The following is a 21,010-nucleotide window of genomic DNA, read 5'->3' as shown; positions in this document are numbered from 1 at the left end:
TAATAAGAGTATCTCAAAACTCTATCCCTAATTGGTGAAGTAAATTCAATGTAGCTGATATAAATAAGGAGGAAACTAACTGCAGCATGTCAATGGGCCCATCAAGTTTTATTGATAATATTTAGAAAAATTAGTTGGATGCAAGATTTTGACTACATGCCTCAAGTAAGAGGAACGATTTAATTGACAAAGTAAGAAATATCTATCTCTAGAGCCGGGCAATTCATTTATCTACTTAATGGAAGTTCTAACAACCATTTCTTATGGTCTGGATTTTGCTTAAATATCCAGTCTAGCATATTGCCATGTGTTTGTTAAATGAACAAGGTGGGTAGATTTGAACTTTATGTATTTGGGCGACCGTAGAAGCACAGCTAGCAAGAAAAATAGCCTCTGGAGTAATCTGCCATTTGGCAACTTGTGTTTAAGCAATATAGCCAGATGAGGAAAAGAGTGATCTACAACAGGGGTCAAACTTTCTGTAAGGAGCCAGATAGTAAATATTTTAGGCTTGTAGAACATATAATATTTGTGGCAACTAATCTACTATACCATAATTTGTAGCATAAAAGCAGTCACAGATAATAGACACATGTGCATCTATATTCCAATAGAGCTTTATTTACAGAACTTGTGATCTAGAGCAATTTTTTCTCAAAAGTATAGTCCCTAGATGAGCAAAATTAACATCTCCTGGGGAATAGAAAAATTCTCAGCTCTATCCCAGATCTACTGAATTAGAAATTGGATGGGATTAGACCCAGCAATCTATACTTCAAGCCCTCAGGTGATTCTGAAGCTTAGTAAAGCTTGAAAATCTAGAGATTTTCTAGGAAATAGAGATAGCATCATGAAACTCATCTCCAGCCACCTCGATATTGAATGTCAAGATTCAATTACCAAGGAGAAGGTGAACTAAGCACCCATCCTTAGGTACTATATCCACTTCATGTTCAGCAATCAAGGCCTAAAAGTGTTCAAGAGAGAGAGTGAGAAGGAGAGTACAGGGCCAAAAACAAGTTACTATATTAGAGATGAGGAAATTGAGCCTCCATTTAAAGTACTTGTTCAAGGTCTCACAGGCCCTCCTCAACATACAGAACACTTGGTTTTTTCCCCCACCTCTGCTGGAACTCATATTCTAGATTCTCTTCATCTTTTCTAATTCAGGTGTAATGGGTGGCATACAACTACTCCAACATACAGAAGACAAGCCAGTGTCTCCTACTATTCTAACTTCATTGTGTCTTGCTTCTGGCTTTCTTCATCTCTAACTCTTGTGAACATGTTGGAGTTATAACTCCTTACCAACATAGTAAAATTTCTACCTATAACAAAAAACTTCCCAGAAGAGATACCAAGCCTACATTGACACTATGATTGCCTCTACTCTTAACTCTACCAATGCCCCCATCCCACCCCACCTCCCAGGCTGCACACATACTCCTCTTTTGGTCTGGTATTTTCCTGTTGGTTAGCGAAAGTATGTTCTGCAATGATGGGGGCAAAAACCTCCAAGCTTTTCCAAACATCCAAGTAGAATCCTATTTTGCCCTTCGATTGGAGAAGCTTAATCTTAGCCCCACTCTCCGAGTTTTCATACTTCAAGGTTAGGGTGAGGTAGGATAATTGCATATAGAAGCTGAATATGGAGAGAAGAATAAGTCCAGATTATCTGAAAGTCTTTTCAGGAAATGGTAGTGGGTCCAACTGCATTATGATGGTCATTAGTCACTACATAGGAAATAGAAAAGGTGGGAAAATCTCATTTTTTTAAATATGGAATGATTCATGAATTTGCATGTCACCCTTGAGTAGGGCATGGTAACCTCTGTATTGTGCCAATCTTAGTATATGTACTCCCAAAGCAAGCACAAGGGAAAACCTCATTTTAAAAATAACAAAAAAAATAATTCTGAATATATTATAGTTGTCCTGCATCCAAAATGCCCTAATCTAGCTCTTAAGGTGAAGTGAAAAGTTAAGATTTTGCTATTATGTGTATTTACAGAACCCTTCAGCATGAATTACATATTCTAGTATGTCTTTTCAAACTTACACATTCTAATGAAAAATCTTAATATTTGTCTAATTATCTTTATATTAAACATGATCTTATGTTAAAAATGTGTATTTATATTGCAAATAAGATGCTGAAATATTGGCACATTAATGCTTTGGAAGTATTAACTTACTTTTATTTATGTTGAACTAAGAATTCATGAGGCTTTCTGCTCAAGACTGACCCCCCACCCCCCTACCCCCACCCCCCCCACACACACACATACTCTCTCTCTCTTTCCCTCCTTGGACTCCACTAAAATAATAAAGTATAAAAAAGTATAAACCAAAATTGAAGAGATAAGATATAGCCATTCAAGAGAGTTCAGGAAACTTCTTAGATGCAGAGTGACAAAGTAGAGCCAAAGAAATCATAGGTAACAATAGAAGATGCTGCAGCAGAAGCAGCTACCTGCCCAGGCAGCACTCTGGGGCCTCTCCTGAGTCCAGCCATGTACAATGGAAGAAGAGAGTAATAGGGCAATAACAAAATGATTAACTGATGATCTGTGTGTGGGACAGATCACACACAGTCCGTTCCCTAAAACCTTATCCCAGGAAAAAAAAAAAAATTGTGGGGGTAGAGATTTGTCTCTAAAGAAATTAATTACACAGAGAATTAGGCCACTAAGATGGATGTGCATAGCTCATGATAAAGTCCACCCACGTGGAAAAATATATATATATATACACACACATATATATGACTCTGAAAAGTAGAGAGAAAATAGCAGACTAGCTAGAAACTTGGGACCAAAAAAACAACCCCAAAAACCGGTGATGAGTACCCTGGGTTTTCTTTTTTCCCTTTCTATCCTAGATTGGATATTAGAGAAGGTGGCAACACAGAAACTCCAATAAGCACAGACAGGAGGCAGGAAACTGAACCCCCCCCCCCAAAAAAAAACCTACTTTCTCTAATCAAAAGACAAGAAAAGGGATATCCTAGCAAAACAGAATTTTAGACAAGAACAATCTATTTCAGCCAAATACCACAGATAAAAACTGCAGTTTCCATTCCTCCTCCCCTATCCCTTCAGTAGACAGCCTCGACTTTTATTTTTACTCTTGCCAGTATATTATGTAGCATTCTAAATATTGCCACCAGTGTGGTGTCGGAGATCAAGTGAGAAGCTAATAATTTCGTCCTGTGCCCAGAAATTCATCCATAACTAGCAGTAACAAGGAATCCCATCCTTTCCTTGTAGGTATCAGAAACCTCCGGGAGAGGCAGGTAAAGACTCAGCACTCAGCAGTAAAGACAGCACACCTTCACAATAGGTGAAGACCCCATAAATCTGATATTTTACCCTCATGCTATGGTAACCCAAAACTCTATCCCCTCCCCATTAGATGGTATCAGAGACTAGTCCAGTTGGGACTTCTCACCACTGGGTAACATGACTACCTTCCCAAAACATCAGTGGAATACAGACGGATAGTAGTAATAAGGAGTTTCTTCTTCTCCCAACCAAGATGTATCAGTAAAGGCCTAGTTGGGAACCTAAACTCCCACCTCAACCCAGGAGTAACGAGAGACAGCTCCTTCTTCACCACCACTGGCCATCTATAGAGGCTGAGAGGAGAACTTTGACTTCTATCCTCACCAGCAGTAACAAGGCAGTACCATGTTTTATCCACTAGAATAGTGCCAGCAAAGTCCTGTGATAGCATAAGATTTACATAAGATCCAGTCTTGTAACATAATACCCACAATGTCCAAGTTTCAATATAAAAAAAAATCACAAATACTAAAAATTAAGATTGCAAACTGAATAAAAAAACAAATGTCAACACCAAGATGGCACAAATGTTACAATTATCAAACAAGGATTTTGAAGCAGCCATCATAAAAGCTCTTGAATAATTACAAACATACTTAATAAAAAAAAAGTAGGAAGTCTCAGCAAAAATATATAAGATATAAAGAAAAAAAAACAAATGGAACTTTAACAACTAAAAAAATTAATAACTGGGGAAAAAAAAAACCACAACAGTAGAATGGAGAAACAGAAGAAATAATCACTGAATTAGAAGACAGAACACAGAAATTACCCAATCTATGAGAAAACAGATACCTCCCCCAAAAGAAAGGCCTCAGAAATTTATGGAACTTAAAATAAAATCTTGCTTTTGTGTCATTAGAGATCCAGAAGAGAAGATAGATGGGGCTAAAAAGTATTCCAAAAAACAATGGTTGAAAATTTCCCAAGTTTGGCAAACAAACAAAAAAACCCCCACAGATTGACAAAGTACCTCCAAATAGGATATATGCGAAGACATCCATGCCAAAGTACATCTTATCAATCTTCTAAACTAAGACAAGAGAAAAAACTTGAAAGTAGCCAGAGAAACAATGCACTAATTACAGTTTTTTTTTTTTTTTTTTAATCAAAGACCATGGAAGCCAAAAGGAAAAGATACAATATTTTCCAAGTACAAAAGAACAGTCAAATCAGATTTCACATCCAGTGAAAAATGCATCGGGAATAATGGTGAAATCAAGACATTCTCAGATGAAGGAAATAAAATTTGTCGCCAGAAGCCCTACCCTAAAAGAATCAAAAAAGGAAGTTCTCTAAACAGAAAGGAAATAGATAAAAAGTACTCTACAAGACAATGATGAAGAAATCAAAGATGTAAATAAACAGACATTCCATATCCAGAGATTGGAAAACTCAATAGGATAAAGATGTCAATTCTCCCCAAATTGATACAGGTTTAATGAAATTCCTATCAAAATCCTGGCAAGATTATTAATTTTTTTAATAAATACAAACAAAATCATTCTAAAATTTATATGGAAAGGCAAAGGAACTATTAGAGCCAAAACAATTTTTTGTTGTTGTTTTTACCAGTTTTCAACAAGTATTCAAGTCTATCTCCAATAGCCATTTAAAAATACGGAATGCTTCATGAATCTGCTTGTCATCCTTGCAGAGGGGTCATGCTAATCTCTGTATCACTCCAATTTTTAAATTTAAATTAGCCAACATATAGTACATCATTAGTTTCATATGTAGTGTTCATCAGTTGCATATAACATCCGGTGCCCAACACCCAATTACCCCATCCTCCTACTCCCCTCCAGCAACCTTCAGTTTGTTTTCTATAGTTTCTCATGGTTTTCCGCTGATACTTCCCAGTTTTCCCTCCCTTCCCCTATGATCTTCTGCACTGTTTCTTATATTCTACATGAGCGAAACCATGTAACTGTCTTTCTCTAATGGACTTAATTTGCTCAGCAGAACACCCTCCAGTTCCATCCACATCAATGTAAATGGCATTTATCCTTTTGGATGGCTGTATACACACACACACACACACACACACACACTTAACTTTCTCTCTATATATATATCCTTATCCATTCATCTGTTGGACATCGGGGACAGTCTGGCTATCGTGGACATTGCTGCTATAAAATTGGGGTGCAGGTGCTCCCTCAGATCATCACATTTGTATCTTTGGGGTAAATACCTAGTAGTGCAATTGCTGGGTTGTACGGTAGCTATATTTTTAACTTCTTGAGGACTCTCCATATTGTTTTCCATATATTGTTCCAATTTTAGGATATATGCTGCCGAAGCGAGCACAAGCCAAAACGATTCTGAACAAGAATCACGTGAGAGGAATCACTCTACCTGATTTCAAAACTGATTATGTAGGCACAGAACTAAAGACTATGTTTTATTGGTGGAGGGACTGAGACAATTAATGGGGCAAAGAACTCAGAAGACCCCATACAAGTATGACTAACAGATTTGTTACAAAAGTGCAAAAGATATTCAATGGAGGAAATGCAGTCTTTACAAACTAATGGTGCTAAAATAATATCGACAGTCAAAAAAATAAATCTTGACCTAAACCTCACACCTCATACAAAAATTAACTCAAAATAGACCAGAGACTTAAACGTAAAACAAATTATAAAACTTGTAAAAAATAGTAATTATAATATAGGAGAAAATCTTCAGGATCAAGGGCTTGGTTAAGAGTCCATGAACATTACACCAATACCATGAAAAGGATGGGAGGAAACCCAATTAAGATGGACTTCATCAAAATGAAACACTGTTGATTTCCACAAGATTCTGTTAAGAGCATAAAAGGCAACAGAAAAGAAAATATTGCAAACCACGTATCTGACAAATAACCCATACCTAAAATAAACTACTCTTAGAATTCAACATTGTAAAAACAATCCAAATAGAAAATAACCAAAAGAAATGAAGAAATATTTTACCAAAGAGGAAATATGGATGAGAAATAAACATGAAAATATGTGCAACATCATTAGCCATTAGGGAAACGGAAAGAACCATGAGACACACTCCCATCAGAGCAGCTTAAAATAAAAATTAACACTACCATATGTTTATGAGGATGAAGAAACTGGATTTCTCATAAATTGCTGATGAGAATATAAAATGGTACAGCCATTCTGGAAAACAGTTTGGCCATTTCTTTTTTAAAAACTAAAGATAAACTTACCACTCAACACTCCCAGTCGTTTATCCCAGAGAAATGAAAACTCATCCGTGTAAAAACTTATACACATTGGTTCATAGCAGCTTTATTTATAATAGCCAAAAACTGGAAATAATCAAAATGCACTACAATGGGTAAATAGCTACACAAACCGTGGTACATAAATACCATGGAATATGACACAGTAATAAAAAGGAATTCCTACATGCAAAAACTTGAATGCATCTCAAGGAAGTTATGCAGGGATGGTGGGGGAGGGGGATAAATCCCCCAAAGTAATAACCTGTATGATTCCATTTAAAAAATGATAAAATTATAGAGATGGAGAAAAGATTAGTGATTGCCACGGTATAGGGATGGGGGGAGGTGAGGGTCAGTGTCCATAGAAGGCTAAGCGTTAATTTTAAAAGAACAGCACGATGGAGAACTTACTGGTGATGAAATAATTCTGTTATCTTGACTATAGTTGTGTTTACACAAATCTATACATAATAAAATTACACCCACACTATGCTAATATCAAATTCCTGGTTTGGGTATTATACTATAACTACTCAAAATGTAACCATCGGGGAATAAAAATAACTATCAGATACGAAATAAACTTCTTAAGGATTCCTTAGGGGGAAATGAAACACCCATCTATTAAACTTACTTAGAGATCAAGGTTTTGAAAGCACCTTGCGGATGTTTCTAGTTGAGAAATTTCATTTATTGCGTAAAGTAAAAATTGCATTGCTAATGTGAAGGCAATAATTAAAATCAGTATTAAAATGTACCTAGATTGCACATAGTCTTTCTTCAGAAATTAAATTGTCTGTAGTTAATTGTAACTAAATCTAAATCCTTTATAAACAATTCTAACACATCTCTTCAAACTACTTCCTATACCAAATGTCATTTGTTATGTAAAACATTTGTAATACCAACAAAATGGAAGTAAAAGGAGACCGCTGAAAGTGAATGAAACAATTCCTCAAAAAAAAAAAAAAAAAAAGTTATATAGTCCTATGTATGTGCTTGAGACATTCCAGTATCAGTAAAAAAATATACAAATACACACATCCCTCAAATAGTCAATATTTTAATACAAAATATTAAGTGATAAGTAAAAAGTGCCTTCACAGTCTGTTACCACCTAATATATAATTTTCAAAAATGTGTTCTTTGACTTCTAACCTCTGCTCTTCTTTAGAATTACCTGTGAGGGGGAAAAAAATGAAGATTCATATTATATCCAAGGCAAATAAAACAAAACTCAACAAAAAGTTAAATCATCTTATGTACATAATATGCAAGCCTGAGTTTATAAAACTCAATTTGGAAGGTGATTATGAATCATTTGCCTTATAAAAGATCCTAGACTTCCCTAAAATAATCCGCTTCTCTGAAAACATGGGATACATACAATTCTGAAAATCTGGCTTTATAGTCACTTCTGAATGTCAATTTCTTCAAATGTAAGCCCAAAGTACCCAGACTAATGGTTCCCAACTTGAGGTTCATAGACAATTCAGTAATCTAGGGAGTTAAAGAATGTTCCAAGCATCAAAAATCCTATTATAAATCAAACATTAACAACTATAAAGCAATACAAATCCAATGCAACACACCAAATTTCTTATATTTGAGCTGTAATTATATGAATTTAGAGACCAAGACCTGTCAGCTTATGCTAAAAAAACTCATTAGGTTGACAATTTTCAAAACATTTGGCCCATGAGAAAATAAAATCAGATTTTTGGCTATAAAAGACTGGAAGCATTAGATCAGAATATATCCAGAAAATTTTTTAAAGAACTTACCTATTTCTAGGTTAAGTACATCTATGATGAAAACAAACCCTAAATTTAAAATATACACATACACTCTTCAAGCTCTTAAGCTTTACTTTTACCTGCAGGAAAATAAATGCCTATATTGCTTTTAGTCTAGAAACCTATTAGAATATAAGCAAATTTAAAGCCCCTAAAAAAACTACCAGGGCATGCACACTTCTAGGCTTCCACAGAGATCATCGAATCAGTCTATATCCCAGTCCAATACTTGTAGTTCTCTGGTTTTACAAGGTACACGGGAGGGATGCCTGCATGGCTCAGCAGTTGAGCATCTGCCTTCGGCTCAGGGCGTGATCCCAGGGTCCTGGGATGGAGTCCCACATCAGGCTCCCTGCAGGAGAGGAAGGGACATTCTCCCTCCACCTGTGTCTCCACCTCTCTCTCTGCATTTCTCATGAATAAATAAAATCTTTAAATAAAAGGTACACGGGAACTCTATTATTTTTGCATCTTCTGTGAGCCTACAATTATTTCAAAATAAAAAAAAAATATTAAAAGTCTACAGTGACTGTCAAAAATAAGTCTCTTCCCCACATCATTCCCCCAGTCAACCACAGTTGCCAATTTCTTGAGTAACTAGAAATAACCTCTCTATATAACATTGTGACTATTCAAAGAAATACAGTATATCATCTAAATTTAACTGACTCCCAAAGCTTTTTATAGTACAGCATCTATTAAAATCAAACGAAAATAATGATCTTGGACACATATTTGCAAAGAACTATCCTATCATACTCTTAACACTATACAGAGACACCAGTAAGAAGCAATTTTCTCTGCTTATGTAAGTGAGCAAATCGCAAAGTTAGAAAAACAAATAAGTAATCAGAAAAACTCAAAATGATCAAGAAGTTTTCATAAATTTCAAGGTGATAAACTTTCTCAAATATATACAGCCTACTATAAATCATACGGATTAGGAGCCATTCATTTCCCTTAAGTAATGATAAAGCATGGCCATGAATACTTCATAGAAATATTCAGAAATCCGTAATATGGACATATTAAAAAAAAATCTCCCCAATTAAATTCATTAACATAGAAAGCCAAGCATCCCCCAACTGTCGACAGCTACCTCGGTTGCTGTGTAACTAGGCAAGTGTTACACTGCTAGAACAGCAGCCGATAACTGGTTGGCATTCTGGGCCTAATTCATCCCGAATCTGTTAACTATACACCAGGATGCCTGCATAATTGGGGGAGGGGGGGCAAACATCAGTCAATAACCTGAATAAGGAATCCAAAACAGAAGTGATAAACTAGATATTTTTTAAGTTAATTCCTGCTCAAGAGAAGAAAGTCAGATTTTACCTTTGCTGCAGCCAGTACATGCTCTTTTTTAATGACTCCATCCTTATTCTCAAAAGCATTCATTCTGGACTCTTCTGCTAACCGATGAACAAACAGTAAACAATTCAGATGCACCTTTAAAAAGAAAATCAAAAGAATTTTTAAATTCAAACACTTATACTCTGAAATATTGATTTTTAAAAATAAGATTCCAAGATTTATTATAATATTTACTGGTGTGCTTAAGTGAATTTACTTTCTAAAGAATTCGATTTAATTTTTTTTATAAATTTATTTTTTATTGGTGTTCAATTTGCCAACATACAGAATAACACCCAGTGCTCATCCCGTCAAGTGCCCACCTCAGTGTCCGTCACCCAGTCACTCCCACCCCCCACCCACCTCCCCTTCCACCACCCCTAGTTCGTTTCCCAGAGTTAGATAAATTCAACTTAAATTCCATACAAGAGACTTAGTTACTGCAATACATGAACCAAGGATATAATAAGGCTGACCAAAGGCCCTAGATGATAACATCATCTTAAAGAATAATTATAAAGCTTACGTAAGATTCTATTAAGTAGCAAATATTCTTGCTCCCAAGTCCAAATAAATTTAAATTTATAATGTAATTTCCCCAAAACTTAAAATCAACTTAACAACTATGTTTAAGGTTAATCATCTCTCATTCTACAATCCATGGATTTAACATTTTTTAACCCGATATTTAATTCAAAGTATCTATTCAAAAACATGTTAACTGAAATGTTAAGTTTACTGATGTAAAAAATACATGTATAAAGGTCAAGTTTACTTATCATCCAACATATCAAAATAATATCTACTATTTATAATCTTTATTCAACTTTTTGAGAAATTAAACATTATTTAGGTACAATTAGACAATATCTTTAATATATTAGTCTTTTACATATTACTCTTTGCAGTCAAAACAATACTTGTCTAATATTCACTATGTGTGCTACATACAACCACTCCCTCACAGTTCACTAAATATTAAATAACTAGGTAATGTGGTGTTTTAAATTCAAATATTATGCAAAAATCTTTAGTCGATGGTTACAGATGTTTAAGAAAGTTTTAGTGATATGTGGAAAAAAATAGTTTGGAAATTTAAATTTAATAAGATAACCTATGGACGGAGACCTTCCTTTGGTACTTTTTTCATGCATGGTCTTCTTTAATTGTCACAAGAACTCTAGGGGAAAGCACTTAATTCTGATTATGTAATACCATGTTATTCAATTCTTTGTTAAACTTCTAATGACATCCCATTTCTATTGCAGCAAAAAACAATCTATAATATGGTACAATTTCCTGTTAATCTAGATTTCCTACTTCTAAGAGACATAGCTTCCAGATATGCCCAAAATAAATTCCTTAATACTAAATGACTAGGCTTTCCCAGTTTCCTCGTTCAACTTACAGCTCTACAGTAAGTCTTTTGAACTTCTTTCCGTATTCAAATAAAACCTTGCCTACAGGCATCCTAGTAGTTCCTAAACTTCTCTGAAAAGTCCAAATAAGGTTATGCACCCTGAACTTCCTACCACTGTACACACTATATACACCATGCAGCAATTTCTATCTTCCTCAATGAAATATAAAGATAAGAACTATGTCTATCTTCCCCAACATTGTATCCTCAGTGATTTTAGTCCATAGCACAATATACAGTGGGTGGTCAATAATTATCACTGCAAGAAAAAAAATCCCTCCATATCTCCCCAAATTACACACACAAAAGTTTTAGTCACTCCCCAATAAACCACACTGTTTTAGAGAACTGACATGTGTCACAGAAGAGAGGGGGGAATGGGCAAAATGGGTTTAGAAGTGTAGAAGATATAGGCTTCTAGTCATGGAATGAATAAGTCATGGGTATAAAAGGTACAGCTTAGGGAACACAGTCAATGTATTGCAATAGCACTGCACGGTAGTGGCAGCTACACTTGTGGTGAGCATAGAACACAAACTTGTTGAATCACTAAGTTGTACATAAACTATACTTCAAATTTGAAAAAATGAAAAGCAAAAATGCAAAGGGGGAAAAAAACCCACACTGTTTTGAGAGTTGGTTCACCCTATTAACCTACAAGGAAACTCTTTTCCTCTTCATAAACATGAGCCATAGGTCCTGAGACAATATTGCTTTCTCGATTGTCACAGAATTTTTTTAAGCAAACTAATCCTAATCCTCTCTCATAAAATAGTTAATTGAGTGGTGCCACTCAAATGCACGAAGATTTTTTTTAAGACATTTGTTTTAGAGAGAAAGCTCATGCAAGGGAGAAGTAAAAGCAAAGGGAGAATCTCAAGCAGACTCCCTCCTGACCACGGAGCCCCATGCAGAGCTCGATTTCAGGACCCTGAAATTGATTTCAGAACCTGAGCGGAAGTCAAGAGATGGATGCTCAACCAACTGAGCCACCAGGTACCTCTGTACTACAGTTTAAATTAAAATAGTCAAAACAAGGGACGCCTGGGTGGCTCAGTAGTTGAGCATCTCCTCTGCCTGCAGCCCAGGGCGTGATCCTGGAGACCCTGGATTGAGTCCCACGTCAGGATCTCTGCATGGAGCCTGCTTCTCCCTCTGCCTGTGTCTCTGCCTCTGTGTCTCTCATGAATAAATAAATATTTTTTTAAAAAGTTCTGGGATCCCTGGGTGGCGCAGCGGTTTGGCGCCTGCCTTTGGCCCAGGGCGCGATCCTGGAGACCCGGGATCGAATCCCACATCGGGCTCCCGGTGCATGGAGCCTGCTTCTCCCTCTGCCTATGTCTCTGCCTCTCTCTCTCCCTCTCTGTGACTATCATAAATAAATAAAAATTAAAAAAAAAAAATTAAAAAAAGTTCTTGTGACAAATGCGAGGAGGTACCGCTCACGGTTTAAACCCTAGGGAAGGAGGGGACCCCTGGGTGGCTCAGCAGTTTAGCGCCTCCCTTTGGCCCAGGGTGTGATCCTGGGGTCTCAGGATGGAGTCCCAGTCAGGCTCCCTGCATGGAGCCTGCTTCTCCTTCCTCCTGTGTCTCTGCCTCTCTATGTCTATAATACATAAATAAAATAAATCTTTAAAAAAAAATAAAAATAAAAAATAAACCCTAGGGAAGGAGCGTTTGTCCTGCTGGAGAAACATATGCTCCGGGCGTTCGACATAGAAACTGCACATTTATCTCAAGACAGAAAATACAACGCGGTGGTTTGGTTCATCCGGCACTGCTGGCGGTGGGAGCCAGGAGTCGGTGGTTTGCCTTCAGTCGCCAACTAGCAGGTGCTCCGCTTTGTCCGGGGGAAGGAATTCACAGCTGAAAGCACACGACGTACAGGTGAGCCGGAGCCGGGGTTCCGCGGGGAGGAAGCTCGGGGACGGGACCGGGTGGCGGGGGCGGGGGTAAGATACAGGCTTGGTGGACAACGGAGGAAGCAGGAAAGGCAGGCAAGGAGGGACGCGCCTAAAAGGGCAGGTCAGCAATGCCCTTTACAGCAGTTGACGGAACCCGGGCAGAATTCCCAAATTAATTCTTTTCTTTTTAAAAGATTTTATTTATTCATCAGAAACAGAGCGAGAGAGAGAGAGAGAGAGAGAGAGAGAGAGAGGGGCAGACACACAGGCAGAGGGAGAAGCAGGCTCCCTGCGGGGACTCGATCCGGGGTCACGCCCCGGGCCCAAAGCAGGTGCTAAACCGCTGAACCACCTAGGGATCCCCCCCAAAGTTAATTTTCTTTAAGATTTTATTTATTCATTTATTCATAAGACACACAGGCAGAGAGAGAAGCAGGCTCCATGCAGGGAGGCCCACGCGGGACTCGATCCCGGGACCCCGGGGTCACGCCCGGGCAGAAGGCAGGCGCTGAACCGCCGAGCCCCCAGGGGTACCCCCCCCGAATCAACTTCTTACCCCGTAGCCTTCCCGCCCTTCGCGGCGGCGGCCGGCCACGCCCCGGGGAAAGCGACCGCTCGGAGGCCGAGAGCAGGGGCCGAACGCCGGCTCCCCCCGGACGCGGCCCCGACACCCACCCGTCGGCGGCACTAACGGCCGGAAGCGCCCTGCGCGGCGGCGGGGTAGGGTAGGGGTGAGGGGGGTAAGGTAGGGGGGTGATGGGGTAGGGGGCGGGGTGCGGGGGAGATGCGGGGGAGGTGAGGGGGGAGGGGGGTGATGGGGGAGGGCGGGGTGCGGGGCGCCCGCCGGCGTTTACTCCCCACCCCCCCGCCCCGGGGCCATCGGCTCACCAGGAGGTCGCCACCCGTCTCCAGACGTAGCCGCGGCTTCTGTCGCCGGAAGAGGCGCCTGAGGAAGGTCCGGGGCGCCTTCCGCCTTACGTGCGTCCTCTGGGACAGCACGCCCGAGACCGCCATGGCTCCCCGCCGCCACGACACCCCGCCCGCAGCGTTTGAATCCCGCGCCGCAGGAGCGCGCCCGGCGCTCGGCAGTGACGTCAGCCCGGCGCCAGCCCCGCCCCCGGAGCCCGCGGCAGGTCGGGGGCGCGCTGAAGGACTCGGGCGGGATGCTCTGCCGGAAGCGGGAGCCCGCAAGTCCCGCCTTTACATGCTCGCGCTTGGTCTTGCTTGAGACCTTTTCGTGACCCTGACTTGCGGTTTTTTTTGTTTTTTTTTTTTTTTTAATACTACTGCGCATTTTCATGGTAGGGCCCCTGCCCTTTACCTTTGCAATCACTTTACATGGCAGTTTTTTTTTTTAAGATTTTATTTATTTATTCATGAGAGACCCAGGCAGAGGGAGGAGCAGGCCCCCTGCAGGGAGCCCGACGCGGGACTCGATCCCGTGACCCGGGGTCACGTCCTGGTGACCTCCCCCCCCCCCCCCCGCCCCCGGCTGCCCCCTAGATGCAATTTAAATGCCACGCCGTTCAAACCCTCGCTGCGTCTCCCAACAATTTTTGCATCCCATGTTCTGTCTCCCTGATATTTCCCACTCATTTTTTCTCTTTCCCCTTTAGTCCCTTTCACTATGTTTTATATTCCCCAAATGAATGAGACCATATAATGTTTGTCCTTCTCCGATTGACTTATTTCACTCAGCATAATACCCTCCAGTTTGATCTATGCTGAAGCAAATGGTGGGTATTTGTCATTTCTAATGGCTGAGGAATATTCCATTGTATACATAGACCACATAACTCCGGGAAACGAACTAGGGGTGGTGGAAGGGGAGGGGGTGGGGGTGACTGGGTGACAGGCACTGAGGGGGGCACTTGACGGGATGAGCACTGGGTGTTATTCTATATGTTGGCAAATTGAACACCCATAAAAAATAAATTTATAAATAAATAAATAAATAAATAAATAAATAAATAAATAAATAAATTTTTGCATCCTCTGTGCTGCCAGTGCAAGTAGTTCCTAGACTTCATCGTGCTCCACATGGAGCATGTGGGTGGGGGGGAGGTTCTGATTCCACGGACAGGGAGGGGCGTGAGCAAGTGGTCAGGTCACGTTGACCCTGTTAGTGTGCGCACACACGCAGGGTGTAATACCCATGATCATTATCCCTAACAACTGGCAATTGGCGTGATAGCCACGTCCCCGCGTGGTCCCTCCCGCCTCCGCCCCCCACCCCCGTGTCGGCGACCCCCTCTCTGCCCGTGATAGCACCTTTCACCCTGTGGGCCGCTCTCCCTCGCAGTCACACCAGGGCTTGTCACCACCAAGTCCCACACCCTCCCATACCCTCAGTCTTCTCACTCTGCACCCTCCTCGGTGGGTTCAGCTCACTCCTCCTCCCAGTGTTCCCAATCCAGCGATGCTCACGTGCCACCTGGATGGGCTAGCAGGCTCTTCCTTTCTTTGCCCACCAGGCCACCAACCCTTCTCTTCTGCTTATCCTCCCTCCTGCGGCCTGTTGGGCATTATTATAATATTTCCTTGTAGTTCTCAGCTCTCTAGCCATTCTCTTTCCTTCCCCTTATAGTCGCCTGACCAACCGCCGACCCGGCTTAAATTAACATCTCGGTCTGTTGGGTGCTTTCAACTGAGCCTTGATATTTTGTCTTAAGAAAATCACACAGACCGGCCTGGGTCTGGTCTCAGCTTAAATTTACGAGCATTCGAGTGGGCTTTACAGATTACCTGCAATCTTTTGCTATCTGCTAAGTTCTTCCATCCACCCATCCTTTTCCACAAACCTCCCTCCTTCACTCCTATCCCTTCCTCACTGACCTCAGTTGATGTCATTGCCTCCCTAACAAACTAGAAGCACCTCATAAAGACTTTCCGGATACTCCCACCACCACCTCTACCCATCAGGCTCCACTTGCTCCCATGAATGAACCATCTAAGATGTCCACTCCGCGTGTGCCCTAGATCCCAGTCCCCTCCCTTTCTTAAGGACCTTTAATTCTCTCTTCTTCTACTTTATGAATTTTCCTTTCTTGCTGTTTTTTTTTTTCCCCTCTGTACACATGTTGTAATGTCTACCCTTTTAAAGACTTTTTGGGAGACACCTGGGTGGCTCAGTCAGTTAAGCGTCTGCCTTCAGCTCAGGTCGTGATCCCAGGGTGCTGGGATCGAGCCCCACATCGGGTTCCCTGCCCCATGAGGGGGCCTGCTTCTCCCTCTCCCTGCTGCTCCCCCTGTTTGTGCTCTCTCCCTCCCCCACCCCGGTAAAATAAATAAATTTAAAATTTTTTTAAAAAATAACCTCTTTCTTGATCCCATCTTTGGTTACTGCCCTTTGACAAAAAAACTAGAAAGCATTGGCTAAGTTTGATGTCTCCAGTTCCTTTACTTCCATTTTCCCCTGAAGCTACTGCAATCAGACTTTTGTTCTTATCTCTCAAAATTGTTGTATGTCAACATAAGTAAGAATACTTTTAACTCCAGTGGCCAATTCTCAGACTTCAGTTTATTTGACTAACAAGGAGTATCTGTTGGGTTTTATAATTCTTCCTTCCAGGAAACATTTTCTTTAATTTGATGCTATTCTCTTTTGGTTTTCTCCTACTTGACAACCATTCATTCTCCATTTCTGGTTTCTCCTTGTGTCCTTTATCTCTAGATACTGAAGTACCCCGGAGCTCAGTCATCAGATTTCTTCTCTATCTACACACTTCCTATGTGATCTCATCCATGACTTTAAGTACCAATTTTACATCTCCTGCTAATTCTCTTCCCTAATCAGACCTTTATATCCAATTCTCCACTAGGCTGGAATTTTAAGTCACCTAAATTTAACACATCCAAAATTAGGTCTTGATAATACCCTATATCCCAAACCTGCTCCTAACATCAACTTCTCTACCACAGCTGACGGCACTTCCATTTTTCCAATTACTCAAGCCAAAATCTTGGAATCATCCTTGGCTCCTCTCTTTCTCTCACCCCACACTCAATCTTTCAACACATTTTGTGAGCTCTGTTTGTAGTATCTGATCCCTTTTGGCCAAGTCACCTTCATCTCTCACTTGGATTATTGCAACACCCTCCTGACTGTGTCTCAGACTGTTTCTATTTATCCTGGACAGAAGAGCCAGGTTTAACTCAGATTATGTAACTCTTCTCCTCAAACCCCTTCCATTTCCATCAAAATAAAAGTTCCTACAATGACTTTTCAGGTTTACCTGCCTGCCAAGTACAAACACACATACAAATGCAGAATGAACTCTTTGACCTTATCTCCCACAATTAAGCAACTCACTCTCCTCCAGCCGTATTAGCATCCCCGATAGCCTTCAGACACACCTGAAATCCATTATATACACCAACTACTCCCCCATCAGGTGTTTGCACTTATTATTCCCTCTGCCAAGAATGCTTTTTCCTCATTTACTCGCAGAAGTGTCTCCATCACTTCCTTCAAGTCTCTGCTCTGACAAGGATCAGAGAGACCTATTTAAATTAGAAACTCCACACATGGATACACATATACACCTAGACGCACACATGTGCACATGCACAGACACAGGTCTGACAGTGTGCAAAAGCTGACTTATCTTCTTAGCACTGTGTTCAGTGACGTTATGTTGGTAGCCAAAAGTATTTACACCACTGGAATTGGAAAATGCACAAATCAGGGATTTTTTATTGTGTCTTTTGGAAAAGAAATTCTTAAACGTTTACCAACATAACACTGCACATATCCCCGCTGATATAAATATCCTGTCTCTGTGGTTTACTTTTCTCTATAGCACTTTTCACCATCTAATATGGCTTCTGCATATAGAAAACTGTTATTGTAGTTTTATTTATGATATAAATAATTGGAGACAGTTATTATTCATTAAGAGGGGAGTGGAAATACCTATTGTTGTACATCTTAGTTTCCTAGGATTACTGTAACAAATTACCACCCATGTAATGGATTCAAACAGTGCAAACTTACCATCTTTCAGTATTGCAGGTCAGAAATCCTAAAATCAGTGTCAGCAGTCTGCCTTCCTTCTGGAGGCTCTGGGAGAGTGTCTGTTTGCTTGCCTTTTCTAACTTCTAGAGGCCATTTCCATTCTTTGGCTCAAAGCCCTTCCTCCACTTTCAAAACACATCACTTTACTTTCTGTTTTGATCACATCTTTTTCAGACTTTGATCTGCTCGACATCTTCTAAGAGCCCTTGCTATCGCTTTGGGCCTATCCAGATAATCCAGGATTATCTGGTCATCTCCAGATCCTTAACTTCATCACATCTGCAAAGTCTCTTTTGCCAAGCAAGGTAACATTTTCAGATTCTGGAGATTAGGACATAGATATCTTTAGGGGGAAGGGGAGCTTTGTTCTGCCTACTACATGCTCTCTTCCGGGGCTTCAGTGGTGGATATGGTTTATATCTGCTCTGTCCCATACAGTAGCAATATGTGGCCATTGAGTATTTGAAATATGGCTAGCATGATTAACGATATTAACTTTATTTAAATGTCATTTCCATTTACCAGCCACATGTCATTAGTAGCTACCATATTGGACGGTGCAGTTAGAGAAAACCAACAAGTAATTCCAACAAGTAATTCCCTCTTACACTTTTGTAGGTAGGTGGAACCCAAGGAATAGGATTCAAAGAGAACTTTCAATTTATCTGCATTTTTCATACTTTCTATAATGTGAGTACTTTTTTCTAATTTTTACACATTTAAAACAATATTTATGTAGGGTATAACAGTAATAATTGTATTTATCCCTCTAGTGAAGCATGTCCCTACATATTATAGTATTCAATCTAAACAAAAGTATGGTATTGGTATGGCTGTTATGGGTGTTACTATTTCTATTGTATGTGAAATTAAATGATCACAGAGCTTGAATGGCCCAGGTAAAAAAGTTTATGTGGAAAATTTAAGGCATTAACTCTGATGTTTTCATTTTCCAATATGTTACACTATCTTAAAATATAAGAGAAGTGTTCAAATTCTGCTCAATTGCTTTCCTTTAAAAAAAAAAAACTTCTTATTATTATTTTTTTTTTACAGACTTTCACCTTCAACAGAGTAAAACATTGGAAAATTTCATCACAACCTGGATTTCCAAACATTCTTCTTTTCTTTTATGCTTTTTAGTAATTAAATTCCGTTGATTCAAAGGATGAAAAATAATAGAACAGCTATTGGAACCCTAGCCCACAAAACTAGAATTTTCCCCCAAAACTGAAAGTGTCTAGGGTGATGACAACCCTAAGTCCAAATCCAGGTAAAGTAAAAGGGAATCCAGGTAGAAAAAACGAGGTATGGACAGGAGTAGCATTGACACCAGAAGGATAAATACATCTCCCTTTTTTATCCCAACCAGGAGTCTTCTAATGTAAATTTGCCCTGATTTGAAAAGCACAAGGCCCCTTTGATGCTGTTGTTTACTCTGCTGTTTACAAAAATAAAATTTGTTCAAAGAAAATTACTGAGAGATTTTTCACCCCTTTAATGCTATTCTAAGGCATTGGTATATATGAAAAACAATATAAATTTTGAGAATTTTTGCCATTTTTGTTAGTGATATCTATTGATGTCTGCTAAGATTCTTTTAAAATAGGGATGAATTTTTTTTTCAGAATCTATCCTAAGAAAATAATCCTAATATAAAATCAGTCTTACGCACAGAGATTTTTTAAATATTTTAAAAACATATCTAATATGGAAATTGGGATACATACATTCAATTAACTATTATTGTGGTCATATTAAAAATGACATTTATGAAAGACTTAAGCCTAGAAGACAGTGATGTTAATCCCAAGTGGGAGAAAAATGCGTGTGTACCAAGTTAAATAGAATATGACCCCAAAAATATTGAAAAACATGATATGCATGCACATACACACAACACTGAGAAGAAATATACCATAATATGGACTTAATTTTTAGATAATGGGTATGTGGATGACATTTTTATTATTTTAAATGTCCAGTTTTCTACAATAAACATCCTTTAAAGAAGAAACGATGAGATATTTCATATTTTGCCTGATATTGTATATAGTTTAAAATGTTTACTAAATAAATTTCATTAATGTACTTCTAAGAAAGCTACATTAGAAAAACCTTAAAAAAATAATGGATAATGTTTTTTGGTATTTGACACAATCTTGGAAAATAATTTGATCTTGCTTTTTGTATAGTGTACTAATGCATACATATGGAATATGTTACTAGATAATGAATTCATGAGAATTAACATTTTTGGATCACTTTTTTTTTTTTTTTTTTTTTTTTTTTTAATGTATTTATTTATTTATTTTTTTTAATTTATTTTTTATTGGTGTTCAATTTACTAACATACAGAATAACACCCAGTGCCCGTCACCCATTCACTCCCACCCCCCGCCCTCCTCCCCTTCTACCACCCCTAGTTTGTTTCCCAGAGTTAGCAGTCTTTACGTTCTGTCTCCCTTTCTGATATTTCCCACACATTTCTTCTCCCTTCCCTTATTTTCCCTTTCACTATTATTTATATTCCCCAAATGAATGAGAACATATAATGTTTGTCCTTCTCCGACTGACTTACTTCACTCAGCATAATACCCTCCAGTTCCATCCACGTTGAAGCAAATGGTGGGTATTTGTCATTTCTAATAGCTGAGTAATATTCCATTGTATACATAAACCACATCTTCTTTATCCATTCATCTTTCGTTGGACACCGAGGCTCCTTCCACAGTTTGGCTATCGTGGCCATTGCTGCTAGAAACATCGGGGTGCAGGTGTCCCGGCGTTTCATTGCATTTGTATCTTTGGGGTAAATCCCCAACAGTGCAATTGCTGGGTCGTAGGGCAGGTATATTTTTAACTGTTTGAGGAACCTCCACACAGTTTTCCAGAGTGGCTGCACCAGTTCACATTCCCACCAACAGTGTAGGAGGGTTCCCTTTTC

General features: G+C 39.4%; 1 protein-coding gene, 1 long non-coding RNA gene, 1 other non-coding gene and 1 pseudogene across 3 annotated transcripts; 1 reads left to right on the top strand and 3 right to left on the bottom strand.

The window, feature by feature from the left end:
* Window positions 1-1,773: 1,773 nt before the first annotated feature.
* Window positions 1,774-1,875, bottom strand: LOC144289411 (U6 spliceosomal RNA). Its single transcript, XR_013357296.1, has one exon. It is a non-coding gene; the product is annotated as a U6 spliceosomal RNA (small nuclear RNA).
* A 3,083-nt stretch (window positions 1,876-4,958) lies between these two features.
* LOC144289346 (U6 spliceosomal RNA) lies at window positions 4,959-5,059 on the bottom strand (annotated as a pseudogene).
* Window positions 5,060-7,620: 2,561 nt separating this feature from the next.
* CENPW (centromere protein W) lies at window positions 7,621-14,111 on the bottom strand. The gene is made up of 3 exons (XM_077902478.1): window positions 13,935-14,111; window positions 9,705-9,818; window positions 7,621-7,753 (listed from the first exon to the last, which is right to left on the bottom strand). The coding sequence occupies exons 1-3, from the start codon at window positions 14,058-14,060 to the stop codon at window positions 7,727-7,729; spliced, it is 267 nt and encodes an 88-aa protein (XP_077758604.1). The 5' UTR covers window positions 14,061-14,111; the 3' UTR covers window positions 7,621-7,726.
* LOC144316513 (uncharacterized) lies at window positions 13,588-20,325 on the top strand. The gene is made up of 3 exons (XR_013382477.1): window positions 13,588-13,766; window positions 18,682-18,753; window positions 19,120-20,325. It is a non-coding gene; the product is annotated as an uncharacterized LOC144316513 (long non-coding RNA).
* Window positions 20,326-21,010: the final 685 nt, after the last annotated feature.

The sequence above is a fragment of the Canis aureus genome, chromosome 1 (assembly GCF_053574225.1).
Source record: "Canis aureus isolate CA01 chromosome 1, VMU_Caureus_v.1.0, whole genome shotgun sequence".
Taxonomy (NCBI): domain Eukaryota; kingdom Metazoa; phylum Chordata; class Mammalia; order Carnivora; family Canidae; genus Canis; species Canis aureus.
This window is presented reverse-complemented; position numbering and strand designations above follow the sequence as displayed.